This window comes from Ixodes scapularis, unplaced genomic scaffold (assembly GCF_016920785.2).
Source record: "Ixodes scapularis isolate PalLabHiFi unplaced genomic scaffold, ASM1692078v2 PGA_scaffold2__306_contigs__length_199485367, whole genome shotgun sequence".
NCBI classification, from domain to species: Eukaryota; Metazoa; Arthropoda; class Arachnida; order Ixodida; family Ixodidae; genus Ixodes; species Ixodes scapularis.
Genome location: NW_024609857.1, coordinates 135,179,258 through 135,205,135, shown reverse-complemented (window position 1 = coordinate 135,205,135; position 25,878 = coordinate 135,179,258). Strand labels below are relative to the sequence as shown.

Genomic DNA, 25,878 nt, shown 5'->3' with positions numbered 1-25,878 from the left:
GCTGTGCCTTATTTTTTTACAGCCCAGGGCCACATTGCAGGTATACCACGTTGCAGGTAGGGCGTCAAGTATCCGCTCGCTTGGGAAGATCTTTCTGGTTTCCATTGCTAGCTGTAGTGACCGTTGACATTGTGCTCCACAGCAGTATTCTGTTTTCATCTTCGCACATGTGCCTCGTAGACACGTGATATTAGAAGCAAGCCAGTTGGCTATACATTCCGAAGTACTCTTCTAAGGTGTCAGTTTTCAGCTTGTCCCATGGAGGCCGTACAGTAGCCCGAGTCCATCAAAGCAGTATCCGGGATGTGTGACCGCTTCTGCAGGAAATAGAACGAAAAAGGAGGAAATCATATTAACTTAAAAAAAGGTAATGTAATTAAAAATGGTTATAAAAAGAAAGAAAAAAAGAAGAAAGAATGCTCTTCTTTAAGCTGAAGTGGTTCCGTATTTGACAGAAAACACTGGCAGTGTTTCGACCTGGTATTTTGGATCACAAACATCAAAATTATTCTTGAATTTGATGTGCCGAATGCGCTATAATAATAATAATAATAATAATAATAATAATAATAATAATAATAATAATAATAATAATAATAATAATATTAATAATAATGCTTATTGCACGAGCACATAGAACCAGGTACAGAAAATAATAATAATTAATAGAGCTTCCTGGTGTGTGGTGGGATTCCTTGGGGAGCCTGAAGCGGCTCCAGCTAAATCGTTAGTATATGGCTCTAGGGTATGGATAAGTAAACTGATCAATGAACCATATTCCGGCTTGCGTGCACTTTAAGCTACTGCTCAGAGACCCGCTAAAATATCGGTCTTACTAGTTAGCTGTAGCGGATCATTTCTGCGCTCCGATGAGGATACGCAGAAACGACACAATGTACTTCTGTTGTTGTTGTTTTTTAATTGATGTGCTGGTTGCACCCGCGATAACCTATCACTTGCGTACCTTGCGAAAACATTCCAACCTGAACTCATAAATCAAGTCATTTTTATTTAGTTCTGCACCTGCATAGCGCCAGCATTTGAATATGTTACTTCCAGGCCACAACCAAATCACTCCCAAGCATGCATTCAGCGAAAAGTAAAAACAAAAAACGAAACCACGATCATAAACATTAAAAAGTTCTCACCCTGCCATGCCGTCAAGGAGCGAGATCTTCCCATCGATTCGCTGTATAGTCGACGCTTTCGTAGCCATCCTAGCAGAAACTCAAATATAGACACTTTCACATCCAGTTTTCCGTCAAAGCGCGGATAAACAACATCTGCACGGATTGACAGCACCGGCAACCGGAAAGCAGCTTTCACGTCCACACACGAGGCCGCGAGAGCACATTCCAAAGTGTGCTCAACCTCACTCGAGAGTTGAACTTCTGACCCTCGGCGTACAAAAACCTATTCGCTTCCAGAGTTGTTCTAGTTGATTCCTCCAGCCTTACTGTCACGTGACCCAACCCGCAGGAGTAAGTAACAAAAAAGCCGTCGAAGAAAGGAACGCAACAAACGACCGTTGAAAAAAAAAGAAAAAAAAAACGCGACGTTGTGGCGCTTTTTTTTTTTTTTTTTGCGCTTTGTCAAGCGTAGAGGGAAAGCAAAAGTAAAAAAGAACGTGCATTGCAAAGAAGCCAACTGTCAAGGGGAGCCTTGCGAAGAAGCGCGCTACCAGTTCAGCCTACTCATGCCGACGCTATTTGAAGGGAGAGAGGGAAGCGCTGCGGCTTTCCATCTAGGTGGTGTTGGACAGCCCCGACCCCTCTCCCCAGGCATTCCAGTGAGACGTGCTTTTTGTAGCCTCGAAAAGCACGCGCGCGCGCGCGCGCGCATTTCAGCACGCTTGAACGCGGGAAATGGCGGCGGCCAGAAGCTCGGCTTGCGCCTGGGCGAACGAAGTACTCGGCCCGAGCTTGTTAGACTGCTCCAACGGCGAGCGTGCTCTCGCAATGCTCGATGTTCTTGCAGCCGCGTGTTCGCGCGCTACGTTCGCTGAGACTTGAAATAAAGTGAAATGGACTCTAGAAATACATTCCTCATGCGGTCGCGTCTCCTACGAGAGAGATTCGAGCTGAATAAGTAAATTGAGGCAACAAAGACGGACAAAGTTTTGAAGTTCTGTCAAAAATATCGGTTCACCAACGTCGCGCTATACGTAAAAGCAAAAGAGTTAGTTTTAGTTGTAGTATAAGCGAACATCAGTGCAGTTAAAATGTAAATAAAGTTACTTGCATTACGCGGTCGATCTGAAATCGATGAGCCGGCACTCCCAGCCTCCCGGAAACATTGGCTGCCACGGCTGAAAAAGGCGTGCCCGCGCCGCCGATCTGTACGTCCAATATCAAACGGGCTCCGGAGAGCCGGACGGTCACATGTTTGAGCAAACGTGCGACAACTTGGCCCAAACGGGTTGCCCATTTGCCCAGAAAAGTGACCCGTTTGCCAAAGAAGTGACCTGTTTGCCCAAATAGGTGAACGTTATGGCTCATACGGGGGACCCGTTTGAGCCATACGGGTAACCCCTTTGACAAACTGGTGACCGGTATGACTAAACTGTTACCGGTATGGACCCATTTGTTTTCATACAGGGGCCAGATGGTTTTTTCAGTGGAGCTATAAAACTGAAAAAGCGCATTTCTTTTGAAAAATAAAAACAGAGTAAAAAAATGGATTAAGAATTGTGGGCCAGTTAGAAAATAATGATAATATCTCACTATGAGGTTTTCTATCTTATCACAATGCTATTAAATAAACATAGTGATTTTATAGTCAAGTGGGCAAGTTGAGTTTTTGCTTTATAGTTTCGAGGCTGATTAAACGGCGTTTTACAAGAATCACTCAGGTCATGTGTCATTCTTTCTACGGGATTGTTATTCACTTGATATGGGGCTGCCTGAGAACAGCAAACAGATATACGTCATTTTACCATGTATCTAGAGGAGTACAACTAATAGAATGTCGTTTTTTAATTTTTTTACAAAAATATTAGATAAAACTTTACTCTTTAAAATTGTATCTAAACGTAGTAGTGGGAGTTCAAATAAGATAGAACCCTTGACAACAACAGCTGTACTTGTGTATCGCAGTCTTTATCATTTTGAATGTTAAATATCCTTCAGAGGTCTTGGCTCAAACTTTTTACTTTAAGAGGGGGCGCACCTCCGTGCCCCATAAAGTACATGAGGTTTTTTGCCATCTCCAAAACCTTTTCACAAAATGACGGCTGCGCGGATCTTTTTGGCGATTCCGGCTTTAAAGACATTGACGCACTATCGAGAAATTAAATGGAAACAATGTGTTATTATACATTTAAATATAATATAACAAAAATCATGAAAATACTCAAATTTTTCTATTTCGGTACTCTTGTGTTTGGAGCGAATTTACAAAATTCTCTATATGCAGACAGAGAAGTATTTCATTGAATGTATTTTGAATTTATTATGAAATCGATTAATACAAAAATTATTCATGTAAGTTTTTCTGTTCCGTAACTACAGCCAATTAAAATAACCAAGGTGTCGGTGCCTGTTTTCTTTATGTTCTAAGGTATCTCTTTCTCCCGTCAGGTGACGCGCGCTGTCCACGAAATCGTTCTATTGGAGTTCGGCGCTCGGCGCTCTGCAAGGTGTTCTTCAGCGCCCGTATCCGGTTTCATTCTGCACGCCGGGGCATCAGTGTGCGAGTCTCACTTTCCTGGTTAGTTGAAGTTTTTATGCCTGCATGCCCGATAGCCAAAGTAAAAGTCTGCATTGAAATGTTAAACGAGTGTATGTTGTTATTCATACTAAATATACTCATATGCCGTACGGCTATGCTTTGCAAATGGGCTGTATTTTATGCTTACCGATAGAGTAGCATCGTGCCTAAATTTAGATTTATTATTTGGCCACGTAGTCTTAGTCAAGGTTGTGCATGGTTTCGTGACAATAGTATCTTTGGTAGACGAACTGGTAATATATATGTAGAGCAAAGTCCATTATATACAGATTTTTCAAATCACTTCTTATGCTTCTTTTTCTACTGTGTTTCGAAAATGGTTGTTGAAATATATTTTTCTTCGTTACAGTATCAATAGCTGTTGCTTTTTTTGTTGTTTTATTGTTTGTCATCCTTCAGCGCGATTCGTTAGTCAGTCTATATTTTTGCATATATATATATATGAAATAATATTTTTGTTCCCAGACGATTTTTGGACCGTGGGATTCCTGCCTCTAAGACAACCATTCGTTCTTTCTGTGTGTATGTTTTTCGCAATTTTTTAAAGTGGGTTTAAAACTTTGGAAATAAAATATGTATGAAAAACCAAGTACCATTGCTGTCCCAGTGTTGAAGATGTCGCTCCAGTTGGTTTGGGTTTGTTTTTAGGAAGGTTTATATTGCCGCGATTCGTTATAATCGGGTATGGTAACGCAGCTTCCCATTAAAACTTCGATAATTTAATTGCCCCTTCAAACGAAGTCACATCATATTCACGTAGCCAAAAATTCATATAAACTTCTGAAAAAGCAAAAAAAAAAAAAGATGGCAATGAGAGTTTTGTCATTTTCGAACCCTGCCTACTAAGTACACCCGCACGTGGAATCAAAGCGATGCTCAAGGTGACACCCCTCTGCTTGTTGTATAGCTTCTCGCGGGCGTACGGTGCGGATGGACGAAAGGCGCTACAGCCGGAACAATCGGAGCTATCCTTAATTTTCGTACTTTCTTTTTTTTTTTTTTTTTTTTGCTTCCCTACTATTCACGACGCCTGTATATGCAATATTGGTTCCTCGTTCCTGGTATAAGTTTGAGCTGAGTGGGTGGACTATCTGATGAAAGGCGCGTGATGTTGAGACCCCCAAGCTTATATTGAACAAAACATCCAAGCAATCTTTTTACAAGCAAAACTGTTTTGTCATAGCCTTATCCCTCTAGAGCGACAAACACCGCATTTTGTCCGACGACACCGCAAGTTTCGTTTGGCGAATCCTGTCCCACTGCACCTCACCGGACTCGCCACACAGCGCCGCTGCCTTGGTCGAGCGCAGCGATTGACGCTCTAAACAGACGAACGAGAGCTCTTCCGCTCCTTAGATTGAGGGTGGCGAACATAACATTTTAGTGAGACTGGAACACATCATTCCCCAGTATGGTAACCGGTCAATGAGGCAACCGATTCCAAGGGATGTGTTTATTTTTTTTTTTTTATTTACGCAAGGACTTTTTGCGGTGTCCAGCATCGTGGCCTTTTGACTGGCACACTTTGCAGCACCACATGAAGGGGCTCCGAGAACTCCCCGATGCTTCTTTACCGAAGGTCCCAGTGCCTTGCTCGGGGCACCCACCATGATGGCTGCCAAGGCCGCAGTGCCGGCATAGCCGGACACGTAGTACCCGACGGCCGCCAGAAGTCCTGTCTTAAGCTCTCTCTGGAGGTTGAAAACCTTTTGCTGAAAAATAAAAAAAAGAACAACGAAGAGACATGTTTTTGTACGGAAACGCCACTATTCCAGTGTACAACCGTGAAGTTTGTTAGCTTTTATCAATCTTAGCTGACGTCTTTTTTAGAATAAGCGAAAAGAAATTATTGAACGTCATTCAATATTTAGCGTGCACGGCCAGTTTTGTATTTACTTGAAGAATTTCGTTACAGGCTAAACATTTAATCATCTGTGGCAGGGGTGCACAACATGCGGCCCGCGGGCCGCATCCGGCTCGCGGGCGCTTCCGGTGCAACCCGCGGACATGACACAGCGAGATACGCTCGAGACGGCAGCCAGTGCGATGATGCCAGATATTGAAAACCTGTCTGCCAGTTATTGAAAACCTGCGTTGTTCCCAATAAACATTTTTTTTTTGACCCGCGTCAATTTTTAGTTGAGTCCTCTATGGCCATTGTCTGCTATCCATCAGACTCTGATGGATAGCAGACAATGACCATAGCGGGTAGTATATGATACGCTCTGTCTATGCTGGCTCAAATAGATAAGGGAATACTAAAAACCAAAGGGTTTCCAAGCTAGCAATACAGATCACCTGAAATGTGATCTGGTTTACGCAGCCCATTCGTGAAAATTAACGCCGGCACTATCTGTTCGTTTCGTTCAATAAAAACAATACTTGCTAAAATGCAGACATTGCAAGTTGCAGTCGGAGTTCAAAGAAGGCCGCTTACTGCTGAAAAAGTAATCTCAGATAGTGTTATCGGTCTTTCATTGTCCTCAATTTTCGCCATACACAAATAATGAAAAAAAAAGGTGCCAGCTTACATCCGCAGTCAGGGAGATCACGTTCCCGTCCCCGTTGCCTTTTAGGGCACGTGGGAGTGTCCTATTGAAGTATCGCAACTGGGGGTCTACTGCCTTGTTCCGACAATGGGGCATTAGTTTTTAACAAAAAACACACTGCGCCTGCTGCCTGAGACGCGGGAGCAGTTCCTCAAAAGCAAATTCCAGATGGTAAATGTACTTCGCAAAAACAAGCGCGCTATGTAAGGAATAAAAAAGACGTATACACAGACACTAAGAGCATTTCTCGGAAATAATAGTAATAGCAAAATATTAGCAAAATAATAGTTTGAACCTGGTAGGTACAAACATTTGCTGAGAGTGTACTCACCACAACGTTTTGGACAACTGCTGACCCCCTGCCGCGGTTCTGGAGATCGTTTCCACCTATGTGAACTACCAGAATATCTAACTTCTTTAGCGGTAGGATATCTATCGCTTCCCCCAGTGTGCGGACCGTTGCTTCAGAGTAGCTAAAAGTGCATACTTCAATGCTCTTTTCTAAAAGCAACCGGTCTCGAGAAAGCCACTTCAGCAGGCAACTACTGAAGATTGCTCCGCTCATCTTGAAGCATAAGGGTGGCCTCCCCGATTCGAACTCCACTTCTCTAGCAAGCCGCAAGCACACAGCTTTTCGAGGACACAGTCTGAATACGAAACAAGGGAAGAGACAACAAGGTGTAAAGTTGAGCGAGTTAATTGATGGTCATATTGAATGGGTTAAAACAGCGCAAAAAGACGAAGGACCAGTAAAAGGAAACACAGACACAGAGCTGACTTACAACTGCATTTTTACATCTGCGCCATTCAGCATGTAAAGTTGAAACCTGATAAACATACGAGCAATCGACCCGATAACACGTCATCTTCCCATCGAGCCGACACGCGGCTACACGTATCTACATGGCTTTCTGATAAAATTTATCTCATCACTAACCAGGGCAAGTGACGGAAAAATTATGCGCCTGCCCGCGTCATTGGGTGCAATAAAAAAAAGCTTCGTCAGTCTTCCGATTATACTTAGTTCTATGTCGGGATAAAATCTTAATTTCATTAAACATTGAAGGTCATATACATCTATCACAGTGGACAGTTTTTATTGCCAATAGGGATGCCGCGAACTTTTTTCGAACCGAAGGTTCGATGATCGAATCAAGCGGTCGAAAGGTTCGAAAGATTTTGATTTTTCGAACTTTTTATACTGAAGAAATCGAATTTTCGAACTTGTTAAACTAAACAATTCGACGCGTTTCGACATTTCGAACTTATTACGCTGCAAAATTTGATGCTTGTCGAACTTTCGAACTTAATAGATAAAAACTGCGATGATTCTTGAATTTCCGAACTTCTTGCACTAAAAAGTTTCAAACATTTCGAGCTTTCGAACTTCCTACGCTGAGAGATTCGATAATTTACGAACTTTCGAACCTATTAATCTAAAGAAATCGAAAATTGTCGAACTTCCGATTCCTGAAAAGTCAAAAGTTCGACGAACTTCGAACTTTTAGGGTAAAAGTTCAAAGTTCGTCGAACTTCGAAAGACCGGCGGTCGGTTTCATTTGGATTCAAGCAGTAAGGTACATTCGTAGTTTTTTTTTTTTTCGCATTTTTACATGCGGTGCCGCATTCCTTACGAAAGACAATGCTGTTTATCTCAATCATCTGGTATGCTTGGTTTCAATGAAATCGATTGCCGAAGGAGCGAGGAAGGACGACGGGTTTTTGGCAATTGTTTGTGCCAGATTTGAAGCGCCGAAGCTATTTATGGTAGATATGTTAAACTTTTTAAGAATTATCTATGTATAGTCTAGGTAAGTGTCGTCTTAAGATGTGATTATTGTTGTTCAAGACGAGTTTCGAAGAAATATCCAAACATGTATCTACGGGCAAATATGCCCTAAACTTGGTAGTTTTTTTCGTCTAAATTGTTTGAGGTATCGCATTTAAATGAACACCACAGACAGTAGATATCATCACCATCTGCAGAATAGAAAATAATGTATTTATTGTTTTTTTTTTCACGTTGAGGGATAAATTAATTCACGGGGAAAGATTTCGAAAATTGCTCAAGTTGAGCACGTCATAAAAAAAAAAATTAGTTTTTTTTTTTTCATTTCACGTTCCTGGGACATGTTTCTTTTAGCCTGTGCACATTTTGATAGGAGAAACTTGTTTCGTAGTTCTGGGCCTCTGAAGATGCAAGAATACAACACTTCCGGCGGGTTGTTCATGTTTTTGTTTTTCTCCAGCTTTTAATTTTTGCATTTACTGTTAATTTTAGTTGTTTATTATGTTTTTGTAACAATGGCACAGTTATTTAGGTCGAAAATACATAGCTTTGAACTTCCGAACCACCAAGCATGTGACGAGTAGTGCCTTCTGACAACGAGTTTCTATCAATGACCATCTACGCGATATTTATGCAGTGAAGAACGACAGTAGCTATAAATATGCATTAATAATTCTCCATTGCCACCATGCCGCTGTGGCCTGCGTGTATAAGCGCTAGGACATGAGGACGTGCTGTCGTGGGTATGATGATCCGAGAGCACCAGGTAAGGCATTCTTGGTGAAGTGCCAGTGCTGCAGCTCTCCGCTTGTATGGCGTGAACCTGCCACCTTCGCGTTTGTCCACTGTGCCGTTCTGTACGGCGGTGTACAGTTCAGACAAAGTGTTGTCTTGCTGAGTCAGACAAGCTATCTCCGTGGCTGTGGATGGTGGTCTTGATAAGGCTTCAAACATTAGTATGTCACCAGGCGGCCATGGCCCATCCTCACTGTCTGGTAGTGGCAGACGGCTCAATGCGTCAGCGTTTTGGTGGTTCTTGCCCTGCCGGTAGACAAAGTCGTAGTCATATGAAGACAGATTCATGCACCATCTGGTCATCCGTGGATAGAGGACATGAGCTGTCGGTTTCCTTGGGCCCAGAATGCCCAGCAAGGGTTGGTGGTCAGCGATGAATGTCACTTTCCTTCCCGCGATGTACTTGTGGAATTTGTGGGTTCCAAACACCACTGCGAGGCCCTCTCTGGGCGTAGTGCCGTTCTGGGCGTAGTGCCGTTCTGCTGGTCCAAGGGTACGTGAAGCGAAAGCGATCGGTGCCTCCCGCGCCTGGTCGTCACGTTGAGAAAGGACGGCTCCGACGCCGTAAGGCGAAGCGTCGCAGGACGCAAAAAGTTATTTTCTTTCGTCGTAGTGTGCCAGTACTGTCTGCATGATGAACACGCCCTTCAGTTGTTCAAATGATTTCTGGTGCCTGCCTTCCCTTCTCCACACAGTGTTCTTCTGTCGCCAATTGTTATGCTTGAACAGCCAGAGTTGGCTTACTGAAGTTTAATATATACAAGAAAAAGGAACAAGACTGGCCTATGGCCGTAACAGTCGGAAACCAGGGATCGAGTTTCTCAGTCCGGGGAGCCACGCTCAGCAAGCGCGCGCCCTTCTTCGTCCTGCTGCTGATAATAGCTGTTCGCAGGAGAACTGCGAATACATCAATAACACCGTGGTACCTCGATCGTATCCTTTTTTGTTTCCTCGAATATATTTCTTTCTGCGCATTACGGACGTTACGGTGCAAAGTCCGAGTGCACTCTTGAATCTGAACCTAGGCTGAGATGAGAAAGATACGACTGACATTGTAGCAAAGTAAACGTATTATATCGATCACAAATGCGATTTGAAACGCTCCTTCTGAACACATGCAGTGCACACCGAATGTAATAGGGAGTCAGCGTGCAAAATGAAACGTAGCAATGACGTCTCTTTTGACCCCAGCAATTCTTACATCACAAAGTACGGAAAACAGACAACACATATTTATTCGGGTACACACATACGCGAAGAAAACTTATCTAAATGCCTGACAATCCATAGTTTCAGCCCACCAAAGGTTATCACTAGGGTCAACCATGTTCTGCGTTGAAACAGATAACACATTGAAAAAAAAATTATCAGACTAAAGAGGTGAGTCTAACGCAGGTAATTTACCGACCGGCGGTCGCGCGTCTCAATATGAATTTTTAAAATAAATTTGTATCTGCACCTTGGACGCATTTTGGAGAGCAACAGATATTTAGGTTTCTTTCTGCGGTTGTTATTGATCGCGTAGTGCTAACCGAAATAAAATGCTAACATGACTCTCACCTGCTCGCCGCAAAGCATGAATCAGAAAAGTCCCTGATGTACATCCATTTCAGATACCAATCCGAGCTATAGAAAGAACGTCGTAAAAAGACGACCGAGCTATTTATTTTACTTTTCAGAAATATCATGCGACAGTTATCCTGCATCTCCAAAGCGGCAAAGCTCATGCCCAGACCAGCAACCTTTACAACCGCCCACACACAACTCGGGTGCGATTAGTCAATAAACACAAAGCGTTCAAGTAGTGTTCTAAAGCACACGCGACAGTCTTAGATGGCTCCACAATAACACAGACAGAGATTCAGGCATTCTACCTCCGAGAACATACGAGCTCCATCATCTACGCAACCACACAGTACGGTGGCCGGTCTCGGCCACTGTGCGGATCATGGACGTCCGTCAGTAATCAGAGCTGAACATGCCGAACTCACGCGCCATCGAGAGACTCGTGTCAGAGTGAGGCGAAAGTTTCTCCGCATGACGACCGCGACGACACGCTGGGGATCTCTTTAGCGTCTCAGATGACGCGTGCCTGCGCCCTCTCACGCCCCCCGATAGTGGCGCCATTTACGAACCACGCGTCAACTATACGTAACGATCCGCGCGTCATTTGGAGTCTGAAACAGAAGAAACAACAGAGGTTTCGCGCCCTCTTAACTAGGAGACATTTTATTTATCTTCAATATGTTTTTCATTAGGAAGATAGATCATCAAAACTCTATTTGCGCAACTACACACGGGGTGAGTTGAATTGCAGCGCCGAAGAAAGGGAAGTATTTCGCACAACACGAAACTAGTCCAATGAGCCGAATTTGGCCTTACGGGCCGCCAGCAGAAACATGAATGCCTCTGAAGTTTCAAAACCCACCTCTTTTTTGGTACGGTAATCTTTGATCTGAAAATGAGCATCTTTCACAGCTTTTTTTAACGCACCTTCCGTTAAGTTCGCGTGCGGAAATTCTGCGCTACCAACAGTGTAGCTCTTTAAACCACATGTCCCCAAAAGGAGAAGCAACCCGCCATTTTTCACGAGTGTTCCCACGTTGAAAAGCGCCATTCGAAAGGCTTCGTGATCTGTTGTGGCACAGTCCAGGCATCCGGCGGACATAACGACGTCGAAAGTTTCCCTGTGTTCCTCTGGGAGAACTCCGGGCTCCAGAACATCACAGGGGACCACTTTACGGATGGCCGAGCGTGTGCGCTCGAGTATTTCCAACGCCCCTTTCTTGATGTCACTGTAAAGGAGAACGATAATGTCGTGGTCAGCTTTTACGCAGCTATGATGTGTGACAGTGCGTTGAGCCGTCATAGCGGCGAGTTTAGACAAATTTCACAGATCGTCGCCCCTTTGTTAGCTCTGCCTCATGACTTATACTCGCCTTCCAGCAATATAGAGAATTGCGTGATGCTTAGTCTCTGACAGGATGAAACCTAGATTAGGTTTTTCAGTTTCACGCCACAAGCGCGAGCTTCCTATAATAGATATTGTCACAGCGTCTTGTTCGGATGTAAACATTTATGTTGATCGATTCTATCAATTCAAAAAGTGCGCGCTATTATGCCCTAGTCACCATTAATATATATATATATATATATATATATTGTGACGTGTATACTTCACGATGTCCCCTTCATCGTCTTTCAGCTTCGTGGCCGAGGAGGACGAGGCCCGCGTGCGCTTGAACTGGAAGCGCGGGCAGAGGCGCGCTCGACGCTTAAAAGTGCGGACATAAAAACGGTCGTCGACTCTTGGTCTTCGTCTCATATTGGTGGAGGTGCGGGGTATTAAACCACAAGGCAACAAGACGCGTGAGAGGGGCGTTACGAACACACTTCCCGATAGTGGAGTCTGAGAAACTACTCTGACTACGTACGATGACCGGCCAGGTACAACCACATCTTCTGAAATACGCAATTTTGTATTAGGGATTGTTAGAGAAACCAAACTGTGTGTCGCGTTTCCCAGTGAGAGTTGTGGAGGGTCGCAGTGGACTATAGCATCAGCGGACCGCAGAAAATCCCAACCAAGTATTAAATCGTAGCTGCATGACGGCAATACTGTCAACGGAATGTGATAATGAAAGCCCTAAATATAAACACGGGCTGCGCAAAGTCCACTAGGGCGAATGAGTTCAGATGTAGCACCACGTAGTGTATGAACGAATGGAGGTGTTCTAACCTTACGAAGCTGAGTGCATACAGTATCCCGTATGACAGAGATTGCGGCCCCCGTATCGACCAACGCGTGTAAGTGAAGTCCTTCAACAACTTCTACAACATTCGGTGGTCCAATCTGAGGGTGTCCGGTGGGATTACGCACCGCAGTTGCCCCTCCCAAAACTGCGCCGGCTAGTTTCCCGCATCGGAACGCTCGGCTGACCTTGGAATCATAGTAGAGAGTGAGCGGCGGTTCGGAGAAGGGGAGCGACGTCGAGGTGAGTCGGTGGGGGGTGGTCGATATGGTGTCCGATGACGGCGAGTAACGACTACGCCTGTCTCGGAAACCGTCATCATAGTCCCTGGAGTTGTCCCTTCTAGAAGAATGCTGGTAGCTCTCGTAGTGGTAGCGAGCCTCGTTATCTTGACGTCGGCGCCGACAAATCCGAGCGACATGGCCCACGATGCCGCAGTAAGAGCAGACTGGTCGCTGACGGTAAGGTTGTTCGTCTTGCCGTTGTAAGGTCTTCGTCTCAATATATATATATATATATATATATATATATATATATATATATATATATATATATATATATATATATACCGTGTCCCAAGTGACCAGGCTCGTTTTAAAAGTAACCGTAAATATCGACGCCTTCACGTAGCAATCCAAACTTTTCGTCAAAGGTCAGTTGTTAGAGGCAGCTCTTTGGGCGCCCGTTTCCGGATTGAGCGGCGTCGCCGCCGCCATCGCCGTCGGCGTAGCCGCGCGTTGCATTATGGGACGGTTCCCATAATGACGTCACACGCGACATCACGTGTGATGTCGCGAGGGTCACGAGTGGCGTCACGAAGGTCACTGGTGAAGGTCACGACCTTCGCCTTCACGAGTGACTTTCGTTACATCCCGAAGGTCACGAGTGACGTTACGAAGCTCACTCGCGAATTTCACGACGAAGACCATGACCTTCACGGGGCCTTCACGAGTGACCCTTTTGACGTCACGAGTGAGGTCACGAAGGTCACTGGTGAAGGTCTTGACGAAGGTCACCAGTGACGTCATGTGGGTCACAAGTGACGTCACGAGGGTTACTAGGGTTGCGAGTGACGTCACGAGGGACGAGGGAGGGAGGGAGGGGGAGGAGGAGGGGAAGGAGAAAGGCAGGAGGAGAAGAGGAAGAGGAGGGGAAGATAAGGAGGGGAGGAAGAAAATGAGAGGAGTTAGGAGGTAGGAGGAGGAAGGGAGGAGGAGAGGGTACGGAGGAGGAGAGGATATCCTCCTCTCCGTACCCTTCCCTATTCCTCAAGAGCTGCGCTCCAATTCGGCATTACAGGGGATTGCACGTTTTTTTCTTTTTTTTTTCTTGTAAAATTAAAAAGCGTAGCTCCCTTTCTGTAAACAAAGGGCCAAGAAACTTGCCAGGGTCAACGGCGGGCTGTGACGCAGACGACGCAGTCTGCTGATGGGGAGTGTTTGGCGCTCGTATTGACAGATGGCGCTACCTCCTTATCCAGACCGCTCGCAAGCACCGTGGTTGATTAAAATGAACATAACCTTTTTTTTAAGCACCTTTGGTTCAAAAGCTAATGAGGACAATAAAGCAAAACTTAAAGTAAAGACGGCGCTTTTGCTGCCGACGGATGTTATCCGCGTGTTGGCTGCTTTCTTCCGCTGGTCGGCTACACCTTCGGACGCTGCTCCCGACGCCATCTATCAATATGCGCGCCAAAAGTGCGACGCAACTCAACTCGATCGTTTGCGTCGCCGTCCTCCGTTGACCAAGGCAAGTTTCTTTGCCCTATTTTTGACGTAAAGAATGCTACACTTTGAAATTTTTTGCAAGAAAAAAAATGACCCCTGAAATACATCTTTGACGAAAAGTTTAGATTGCTTCGTGCAGGGGGCGATTTTTACGGTTCATTTTGGATACAACCTAGTGACTTGGGAGACCCTATATGTTGTAAATGACCTAAATTCACTAGTGTTAGGATCTCAGAGATAATTATTTTCTTAAATCCATGTTATTTATTTGATGGTTCTTCTTTATCACTCATTATTCCCTCTCTTCCTTTTTGTCCTTCTCTAATTCCTTCAACACTTGTCAGTTGTAAGTAAGCGCTCTGTCCTGTCCCCTCGCTTCTCTTCCTAATCATTTGGACTTTTTCACACCATGTTGAACGGGCCAGTTGGACGTGAAACGGAAGTACAGAAGTTTCAGGAAGGGCCTTTAATTCTTCGACGTTTCAAGCTGAGACCGTTTTTCTTTATGGTGGGATTATGTGCAAAATGTCATCTTTTTCGTGTTGAAGTTCCTGAGGAAAAAAAAGAGTGGCTATGCAGAATACTATGCATATTTGGAGCATGAGCAACATAATGCCCGTCAAATCATTGAAAATAGTAATTTTCAACAATATAACACTTCAAAACATTGTAACTCAATAAATTCCGTCACAGTTTTTGCGACAGTCGTTGTCACAGTCTATAAGCACTATCACAACCGAGCAACAAGAGCACACAAAAAAGAGAAATGAGGGTGCGTTCGAATTCACACCGTTTCGAAAGCGAAGATGTAGGCAGTGCAAGCGTACTGTGGCTGTTTCTTTTTATTAAGTATTTATGCCATATCTTAAATCTGCTTGCGTACCAAGACATTTCACGCAGCGGAACGAAATTGCCACGGGACGCACGCTCACGAAGATGTTTACGAGGCGCGTGGAATAAGTTCCACGATGGCAGAAGCCTTAGGCGCAACAATATGATAGACATGCCCCGCTAGCACTGTCTGTACAGAACCGAAACAATTGTGTTGCCTCGGCCCTTGGCAGACCATGGAACCATGTGAGTGCGCCCTGACTTGCGTTGATCCAACAAGCAACTGAATTGAATTTGTGAATGAAGAAAGCCTCCTTCAACTACCTATTGTGATCAGGACTAAACCCGGATTCAAGAAGGATGATATGTATTTAATCAATTCTGTGTTCCCTAAGATTCATATGTTTTGAGAATGAGAGTGTGGGTAGCGCCTTAACATGAGACTTAAGATTACTAATCCGTAACCGAAAAACGTAATGTTTTTTCCTATGTAATCCATCTTACATAGTTTACAGCGTAAACGGTAAATAACGTTACCGGTGCTATAGTTGAGGTTTTCAATAATTTTGAAAGAAAAGTCAAAGTTGGGACTAGCTACAAAATTGGTAGTGTCTACATATTTACAAATTTCACACCTGGGCGTCTATCAAGGTCTACAACCAGAAACGCGTGAAGTCCTGTTTCTTTAAGTGCACCGATATGTCCTTAAAGTTTCCACCTCGTCGATACACCACGCCTGTGACACCGAAAAAAGAGTGTGCAGTGTATGGCTTTGCTACAAAATACTGTGGTGTTTCCTGAGGATAGATTTGAAAGCTGGGTTGAATATGTAACCACCAGGTTAGCGTGCTAGTTTTGTGAAACCCTATTGAAAATATTTCTAAAGGACCCGTCAGCCTTGAAGGATTATGGGACCTCACAGGCCTTCAAAACCCTTCAAAAATACCCTACAGAAAAACCCTTCAGGGATGCCCCATAGAAAAACCCTTTAGCCCCACAGCCCTTCAACCCGTCAGACCCTTTAGCCCATCACCCCTTTAGACGCGCAAATGACTGTGAACCAAAGACAAAATGCAGTTCAAAACATTATTCAAAATTTATTGCAGACATTTAGTTTTACATGCATATTATAACTCAAAAAGGTGATGAAAAGCAACGTTTGTTGAAACCCGGCGCAAGGAGCGGTAGACGAAAGAGATCACATCAAACAGGGACAACTGACTTCTTTATCACAAAGAAAAATATATCTCGAAGTACTCACAATGCCGCTGGGTATATTCCTGATGTGCGGTAGTTCAGCTAATAAAACCGAGCAGGTGCACCTCACGTACACATACACAGTCTTAGTAAGCGCGTTTAGCGAAAACCACGAAGTCGCAAGCGCTAGCACCCGCCGCCGTTGAGAAATCCCGAGCACAGTCACGGTTTCGTCCATGATGACAATACGCCGGCGTCTTCGGCGTATTTTTCGCTCGCTGGATGCTTCTGAAGTCGGACGGACGAAGAGGCGCAAAAACCAAGTCCGGACAGCGACCGTCATCCACCGTCTCAGGGCCCACAGCGCCATAATCCCGGTGCGCAGGCACAACATGCGGTGGGAGGCTGACCCCGACTGCCAGGCTTTGCAGCGAGTAAGCCGACACCGGCCACCATCTCCTTGAATGCGCTGAACACGACGGCGCTCGAACGGTGCTGAAGGCGGCCAGCGCCGAACTATGGTGCACCTGCGGAACCAAGGAAGAATCAAAAGAGACCAAGGGGCGAGCCCTGAAAGGCATGCATGCTCACCTTGCTGGAGGAAATTGGTCCGCTCCAAAAATCCGCTGTGTGGACTAACCGGAACTGTCCATGAGCAGAGAGAAAATGGCTATACTGGCGGCTGGCCTCCCCGCTTGCACACACCACCCTCTCCCGCCGACCGCTGGGCTGCCAGCCCTGCACCCTCTCCCCATCGCCGGGCGGAGAGAGGGGCAGTGTGACTTGCTTTTGGGGACCGTCTCCCGTGGAAGAACCGGTTCCCGGAACGAGTCACTCCCGCGTGGGTCCCTCTTTCTGGAAAGCGCGCAGCTTGTTTATTTTTTTTTTATTTATGGTTCCACGGATTTCGCCTCCAGCGGACAGGATTGCGTTCGCCTCAAAAAGCCGCTCGGTCAACGCCACTCGGCCAGCGGCTCGTTGATTCTCTACGCGGGGCGGTCGCCCTCAGTGGCCTCCTTGGCGACCGAACCCCCGGGCAGTGACAGACGGCCCACTCGTATTTGATAGAAGAGCAGTACTACAAATCTGACCGTACATACATACGATCGGCATTCTCCAAATACTTTTTTCCCCGTAGCGTACAATAAGGCTATATTCTAATTCTGCGAAATGTGTTTTCTCGGCCTAAGCCGTGGCCCGCCGACATCTCAAGAAGCCTGAAGGTTTTCCCGACCCCATTAGAAAAGTTCTTGACAGGCTTTCAGACATTTCAAGGCATTGTAAAGGGGACTTCAGACATTTCAGGAGAGCCTCTGACAGGGCCAGCAAACCCACCAGGAAATATCGGTGCACCTTTCAAACATCACAAGAATTCCTGAAGTCCCTTTCACACCCTTTAAAAAAATCCTGAAGTCCCATCAGAGCGATTTTCAATAGGGAACTTTGGGTTGGGGCTGATTAATAATTTGTACTCGGTCGATGGCTCGTGATCTTTCAATGGCCTTGTCGGTAATGGTTGGTCAATATTTCTGCTTAGATAGCAAGAGTTTCAAATTGCTTCCGTTGGGTTCGAATTCATTTAAAATAGAGCATACCCTCCGCAATCCATGCGCTTGAGAAAAAGGAATACATGTTTTACATGATTTAGGGTGGGAGCTTTTGAACTGCAGGTACTGCTGACGGTCCGTCAGCTTCCTCAAAAGATTTGTTAAAAGGGCGTTCTTTCTGATCTCTACTGTTACGGCAAGAACATTTTTGCTCGTTTTACAATAACTTTGCGAAAACGTAATACTAGGGCGGAGACCCTTGAAGTCCTCAATGAAGTCTAGGATTGTAGACTCTCCGTGTGCTGAAACCATAAAGATATAATCGATGTAGCGCTTAAAAAAACGGAGGTTCCATTGAGCGGCTAGGCAAGAAGCGAGACTCTATAGAAGCCATAAAGAGGTTTGCATAACTAGGGGTCATCTTTGTGTCCATTGCAGTTCCCCGAGCCTTTAAAAAGCGCCTTCCTCCAAATTCGAAGTTGTTGTGTTCTAAAAATAACCGGGTAAGTGTTGTGAGGACGTCGTTGTTCACACAAATTATGGGACGATCATTGCTATACACCTTGATTACTGCTTCGATGCCATCTACGTGTGGGGTATTTGTACATAAGGACGCAACATCCAAAGTGACCAGGATTACGTCAGTGAGAATTACAAGTTCTGTTAAAAATTTACGAAGCTAGAAATTTTCTTTGTCAACGGGTCTATTTTGAAAACTATTTTTCGTCCTGGGTATTTCTGTTTGTGAGTTTTTGTTAGTGTATATTACCGGCCAACCTTTGAATAGGCCGGCTTCATTGCTTCATGCATATTCTCCGAAATGTATCTCTTACCAAGTGTTAGGTCTAAGTTTTCCGTTTTATGTTTAGGGAATTTTGTTTGTCGGATCTCCTTTAATTTCTTCGTAAAACTCGTGCTTAACTATTGTCGAAAGCCCCTATCTAGGTAGTCTTGCTTATCCGTAGACTATGACTCCTCCTTCATCAGGAGGTTTAATCATATTATCATCTACTGAACTGAGTTCACGCATTGCGATGCGTTCAGCAGGAGGGAAATTGTGACGTAGGCATTTTCGTTGTTTATAACTTCTGATTACATCACGCTGCACCGATTCGATGTAAGGATCGAGGTACGCGTCGCGCTCCTCTTTCAGGGTCCATGATTTATAGGAATAGGAATGCGCTCTCTGGTTTTTGGCGGATGATCGTAAAAATGCTCTCTTAGACTCAGTTTTCTGGCGAATTTATTTAGATCTTTATATGTTTAAAACTCATTGTATTCTCCTAAAGTGGGGTAGAGGCTGCGGCCTCTGGAACACAAGAATTGTTCTGTGGCGGAAAGAGTAAAACTGAACCTGGTTACCATAGATGTTGCGTCCTTATATGCGAACATCCATCATTAAGATGGCATCGAAGCAGTAATAAAAGCATATACAATATACAATCTACAAACGTTATTCTCACCAGAGGTACATGTGTTGAATGCAAGGCCGGAAGAAAGGATGCAGAAATGCAGCTTGCCGAGCTCCGGACCCCGTACTCGGCACGTAGTACAAAGATACACAAATAAAATGCGTTCAGAAATAAACAATACAAATATAGTGCGCACGTAAGGGATACATTTCTAAATCTTAAAATGCAAATTAAGGATACTGCTGTTTGACATTTTCCCTACATCTATATTTCGAACTCAATATTTATTCAAAAGAAAAGGTAACGCCTAATGCATTGCTTGTTTCCCCTAATGTGTCCTCCATTGCGGAATTCGCCAAGGCTGGTGAAGTCAAGACGGAGAGTAACTTTCTACCTTTAATTCAGATACCTGCAGGATTGTACTAGAACGCCCATATGTCGCATTTTTATAAGCTATTGTTAAGCGATACTTAAAAATTTGCTGTATGCTCAGGAGTTTGTATAATTGAAACAAAGATTAGGTATGATAAATGTAGGAAACATCTGCTATCATTCGTATCCCCTTTCGTAGTAAATGTATCGTATTTCAGTTTAAATGAGACATTTTCCCAAACGACATTGCAGTAATACATCTGGGAATAAAATATTGTATTTTATAAAACCTTTTTTACGCTTTTCGGTAGAACATGTCTTTTTTTGTTCATAATTTCTTCAGAGTTGCTTAGTTTAGAGCAGAGTTTTTTTTACGTGGTTACTCCAGAGCATATTATCACAAATAATAACTCTGAGTCTTTTAACACTATTCAAAAATCAATACGCAAATTTCGAAAATTAAGAGGATTGTATATTCTATCACTCCCGAACCACGTGGGCGGAATATTATTGATTTTGTTTTGTACAAATTAATAGTTAATCAATTTGCTTCAGCATGTTTTCTTATATACGAAACGCATTACCGTTATTAATAAGACACTCGTCGAATAAATCTAGAAAAACAACACTTGTGTTGTTTTCATAGATTATAAACTTGCAACTTGAATCGGGTTTGATTATGTCATATTTATGTAACAAAAAAGCCGTGGTCCGAGGGTACTTCCCTTGAGAATTCCTGATAACATATTTAGGGCCGGTTGCACCAACGTCACTTATCTTAACCCAAAGCGGCGCTTTCCTAAGCCGGCTTAGCGCCCTAAACCGAGCTTAGGTAAGCACGGGTTTAAATTCCGGTTGCACCTACGTTAAGCCGGCTTTACAGACGCGCCCCTAGCTAAACGCTGGATTTGCGTAGGGAATGTAGGGACAAACAGAGCAAAGCAGGGAACGCTCAGAGGGACGAATATGATTGGCGGAGAGGAATCACGTGAAGTAAACAAAAAAACTGCTGCTGTAGGCGTCGTAGGCGTCTGCTTTTCGCTGTATTTCTTCGGTGAGTAACGAATTTAAGGTCTCCAAATTTAATAATTTTCTCGCTTAACTTTTAAAAACAGGAGTCAGAGCTTTAAATAAACATGTGTTCTCTTTACATCTGTGATTGTGTGTTTAATATAGGTTGATAACAAAATATCTTGACAGTAACAGTAGTTTTCGTGCTTACATTTTGATCGGGGGCCCCAAATCTCACTGAACTTGAGAAGGACGCTCCACTCGCTACATCGCTGAAGACAAAACATCGTCGAGAATAAGTTGGCAGGTAAGGTGACTACTAAAATCAAGTCATGCCTGAGACCGATGAAGTTCAAAACAGTGACGAACTCGCCACGGCAGCTGCGAAAATGCCCAGAAATCGTCGAATAGAAGTCGTCAAGAGATCGCCGCGAGGTCCTTGCAACGACCGTACTCGTTTCTATCAGAAAGGTGACAGAACGGCACTGTACCGTCGTTGAACATCCGCTGCAGCCTCAAACAGACTTCCGTTTCACTGTCGAGTTCACAAAAAACAAGAAGTGAATTTTTTACTCGATGTGTCCCGCCGCAGGCACAGATTACTTGTCAACTTTATAAATGCCCCAGTACGCCAATATCCTGAAAACGGCAACCACGGTGACCGGTTTGAGCAGCCTTGGGATCCTTAAACCAATAATTCAAACCCTAGTCGTTTGGTTAGGGTATAATCGAAGAATGCACTAGACAACTTACACAAGACTTTCCCTGTAACTTCTTTGTGACCTTGAATGCATTTATTGCAAATTGCAAAAGGTTGAGAGGCGGTAGCTAGGCTGTTGGCGTACACGAAACAAGCTAATACATTCACAATCGGGAAAATTTTGAGCTTTCTCGGTCACTGAAGCTCTTATATTATAAACTTGAAACTCTCCAATGTATGTCATCTCAAAAGGTGGCTTGAACTAGTCGGAATAAAGTTCTTGTTGTTGCTTATTCTTATGGCTTTATACATAAAGAATCGCCCCTTATTGAAAGCTTCATGCTGTGCTTTTTTTATTTTCATATTTGTCTTTCTCACTGTTGTCTTTATTTGTGAATTACCAACTAATTCAAGTTACCATTTCATAAAAAACACATTTGTTGAACTATGCAAATAAGTACATGTCTAGTGTATATGTAATTAAAGAGATTTGATTGTCCATAAAAGTTACACACACTTATATAAACAATTATGTAAGCTCCTTTTGATGGTTTCTCTTATTGCACACTCTTGAAGTGAGTTATACGAACTACACAATTGAAATTCTACTTATCAGACTATTTTCTAGATAACACTGAAGGTCTCGCTTACAACATATTGCTTGGTCAGTCATAGTCACCCAATAGACTGAAATATAAGCTAACAACCCCCCAACACTTTCTTCAATACAGTTTTTGTTTAACAGCTATCGTTGAATAGCTTCACGAGTTTATTTTTCCACGGCCCAGGTTAGCGGTCTCTAAGCTTTGTTCACTTGATTTTTACCATGATGTAGCAAGTCTTGAACAGAATGCAGTTCGTACAAATTCAGTATAGTTTCATTACGGGAAAGGGAAATTCAGGCTAAGCCACCAAATATCAGAAACACCTAAGCACAGTGAGATATTACCCAGGGAAACTTAATGTGCTTAATGTCAGTGTTGCATCCGTAATATGAATTGAAGTAACCTCTGTCTTTTCAGTAAATTTTACATGATCTAGTTCCGTAAGCATCTATATGTTTGCACCATGTTAGGATTACATTTTCGTATGTAAATCATTTTGAATAATTTTAAGTGATCACACTTTTTATTTCAAAAGTGAATCTACAATCTGTGGTCGATGACCATTTCATAATGGTTCTCAGCACTTCAGTGTAGTCTGGAGGCAAGTTGGGTCACCAGATAGAAAACTTTGTTGTAAAAGTACCGTGTAACACCAATGACTGACTACAATCTGAGGATGATAACCATCCGGTGGTAATTCTCAGCACTTCAGTGCCGTCTGGAGGCAAGTTGGGTCACAAGATAGAAAACTTTGTTGTAAAAGTACCATCTAAGACCAATGAGTGACTACAATCTGAGGATGACAACCATCCCGTGGTAATTCTCAGCACTTCAGTGCCGTCAGGAGGCAAGTTGGGTCACCAGATAGAAAACGTTGTTGTAAAAGTACCGTCTAAGACCAATGACTGACTACAATTGGAGCATGACAACCATCCCGTGGTAATTCTCAGCACTTCAGTGCCATCTGGAGGCAAGTTCGGTCATCAGATAGAAACCTTTGTTGTAAAAGTACCGTCTAAGACCAATGACTGACTACAATCGGAGCATGACAACCATCCCGTGGTAATTCTCAGCACTCCAGAGCCGTCTGGAGGTAAGTTGGGTCACTAGATAGAAAACTTTGTTGTAAAAGTACCGTCTAAGAACAATGACTGACTCAAATCGGAGCATGACAACCATCTTGTGGGAATTCTCAGCACTTCAGTGCCGTCTGGAGGCAAGTTGGGTCACCAGATAGAAAACTTTGTTGTAAAAGTACCGTCTAAGACCAATGACTGACTACAATCGGAGCATGACAATCATCCCGTGGTAGTTCTCAGCACTTCAGTGCCTTCTGGAGGCAAGTTGGGTCACCAGATAGAAAACTTTGTTGTAGTAGCACCGTCTAAGACCAATGATTGACTACAACCTGAGGATAACGACCATCCCGTGGTGGTTTTGATCACTTCAGTGCTGTCTGGAGGGACGTTGGGTCACCAGATAGAAATCTTTGTCGCAACAGCATTGTCATAGACCAATGATTGACTATGATTTGGGGACGACGACGATCACGTGATAGTCCTCAGCATTTCAGTGTCCTCTGGAGGTCCCCCAATGCCCTGCGGATGTGTCTCAGCACCTTGAAAAATGAGGCTACAAGAATGGTTCAAGCATGTCCAGCCCCTAGAGGCACTTAACACGACTATACTGATCTTTTCTCTCACTGTGGCAGTTGCAACTATCTATAGGGAAGAGGTTACAGGTTCCGAAAATCACTGGCCTAAAACAAAAACCTGACTCATTGAAAGAGAACACCATTCAGAAATGGCAAAGCACAATCTAGCATCCATGCTCTCTGGTGGGAGCAGTAAATCTGTCAATAATAAACTGAAGAAAAAAGAGGAAAAATCTTAAATACAAGGGTGATTAAGAATGATTCATGCCTATAGATTTTATTTAGATAAAAATGTTTCAAAACCCAAGCCTGCCATGAATTATGACATGCGAAAAGCCTTGGCTGATTCGCAAATTATTTATCATCTTTTACTGCCACTCGTCTATCCGGCAGAACGAGCTCACAAGCACGCTCACTGTCGTCATCAGTCGTCGACATGCACGGGCATAAGCTCCGCTATGGCTGACACTTGTGGATCCTTCATATAACTTCTGTACCCATTCAAACACACTTCTTTTCAACAAAACATTTCCATGATAAAGTGCGCACAAAGTTTTTGATAGATATTGGCACCAGACACCCCTTCAGACCACGGAAACAATGACTCCTCCACTTGTAGATAGACACATAGATATTTATTTCGGCTCAGGAGAGCCGTGTACAAATTACAGACGGGGCAGCCATTCTTTCTTGCACTACTGCCACAACTACCACACAGTCACAACTGCCTGCACAGCAGTGACCGTAGAGACAGCAACCTTGTACGAAAAGGGCTGACAAGACAGAGTGACCAACTCTAGGTTCAAGATAACAGAAGTGCTAATATTTTTTTAATCACTGTCGTATAACATGAATCTTTTTTAGCGCCTATATTCTTGCTCTGACCATACATATTTCTCAATTTCTCTATTTCATCAGCCAATTTTCGTAACTGAATACATAAAGAATTTATACCAAGGCATACTTGTATGGTCATATCCACTACATATGCAATTTATATCTTTCTATAGATTCAAACTTATCTAATTTGACTTTATTATGATCATAAACGTCAAAATCAAATGGGATGTCTAATCTTCAGAGAGCGTTGAGTCACTCAGCTATGAAATTAGATGGTTTCTGTCACCACTGTAGAGGGCAAACCTTCCATTTGCAGTACGACTGCTAACTTGGGGTTTTTACATGCAACTTTCAAACGTGACCTTCCGATCTTCTGTGTACTAGATGAGTGATTACCGTTCTGCTAGCCCGTGGGCCACAGGTTGCCGACCCCTTACCTAGTAAATTATTTTCCCAATTATATAATTAAGATGCCCAAATCAGCCTTCATGAACATTTTGTGTTTTTGCTAATTATGCAAATCACTTCCGTAAGCAATTTGACGATCAAAAGTTTGAATAAGCAAGGCATGACTCTTGGGCTAGTGCCGAGCTATTAGCCAAGAGTAATTTAAGCACAAATATCTATTGAAATGCGAACTGCAGCCGAAATACTAAAATACAGTACTCTGTCTGTCTCTCTGAAAAACTTTATTACAGGTATATGAGGGAGGTAGTTTGAGGTGGCCCGGAGCGGGCCACCTCTCACAAGCACTAGGTCGGCTCCTTAGATTAGATAATCACGTCCTTCACTATATTCCATCTCATTATAAATATTAAATCGAATTTTTATCTCTGGGGCATGCTTTGTTGCATTGCGCAAGTGTTGTGTGGTGAAGTAGGTATCATGAAAACACTCTATACACCAACTCATGTTTACAAACAAACCGGAGCGCCCCTAGCGGACGCCACCGGCGCCCCGCATGCGCGGTGGATGGTGGGCAAGAAGCCCGCCGTCGCCCATAAACAAACTATTGAATTGCGTTGTTGTCGGCGTCGGTGGGAGTCCCCGTGCTCTTTTTCGCGTTGGAATTGTTGATGCTACGTCCTCCTAACAATGTCTGACTATTTGAGCGGCTTCAGCAAAACTAACGAGGCAAAACTTAGCGTGAATAATGTGACGTGCGCCGATTCATTTCACGTGGACGCCGCAGAATGGGCGCTAAAGCCTGACTCCCACGATGAGATTCTGCTCGCTGTTTTCAGACGCGACGTTGCTCGGACTGCAAAAGCGAGAGACCGTAAATAAGATGGTGGACGTCGATACTGAAAACCGCAAGTAGAATCTGGCATTACAAGTCGGTGATGGCCACTGGTAACAATAATGATA

The 25,878-nt window shown here is 43.8% G+C and overlaps 1 protein-coding gene across 1 annotated transcript in view; it reads right to left on the bottom strand.

Annotated features, from left to right (window-relative positions):
* Positions 1 to 11,215: 11,215 nt before the first annotated feature.
* Positions 11,216 to 25,878, bottom strand: part of LOC115328459 (indolethylamine N-methyltransferase) — a 63,035-nt gene continuing 48,372 nt past the window's right edge. The window contains exon 4 of the mRNA XM_040222721.3: positions 11,216 to 11,657. Coding sequence (XP_040078655.1) covers positions 11,216 to 11,657 — 442 coding nt within the window. The remainder of the gene's footprint in view (positions 11,658 to 25,878) is intronic.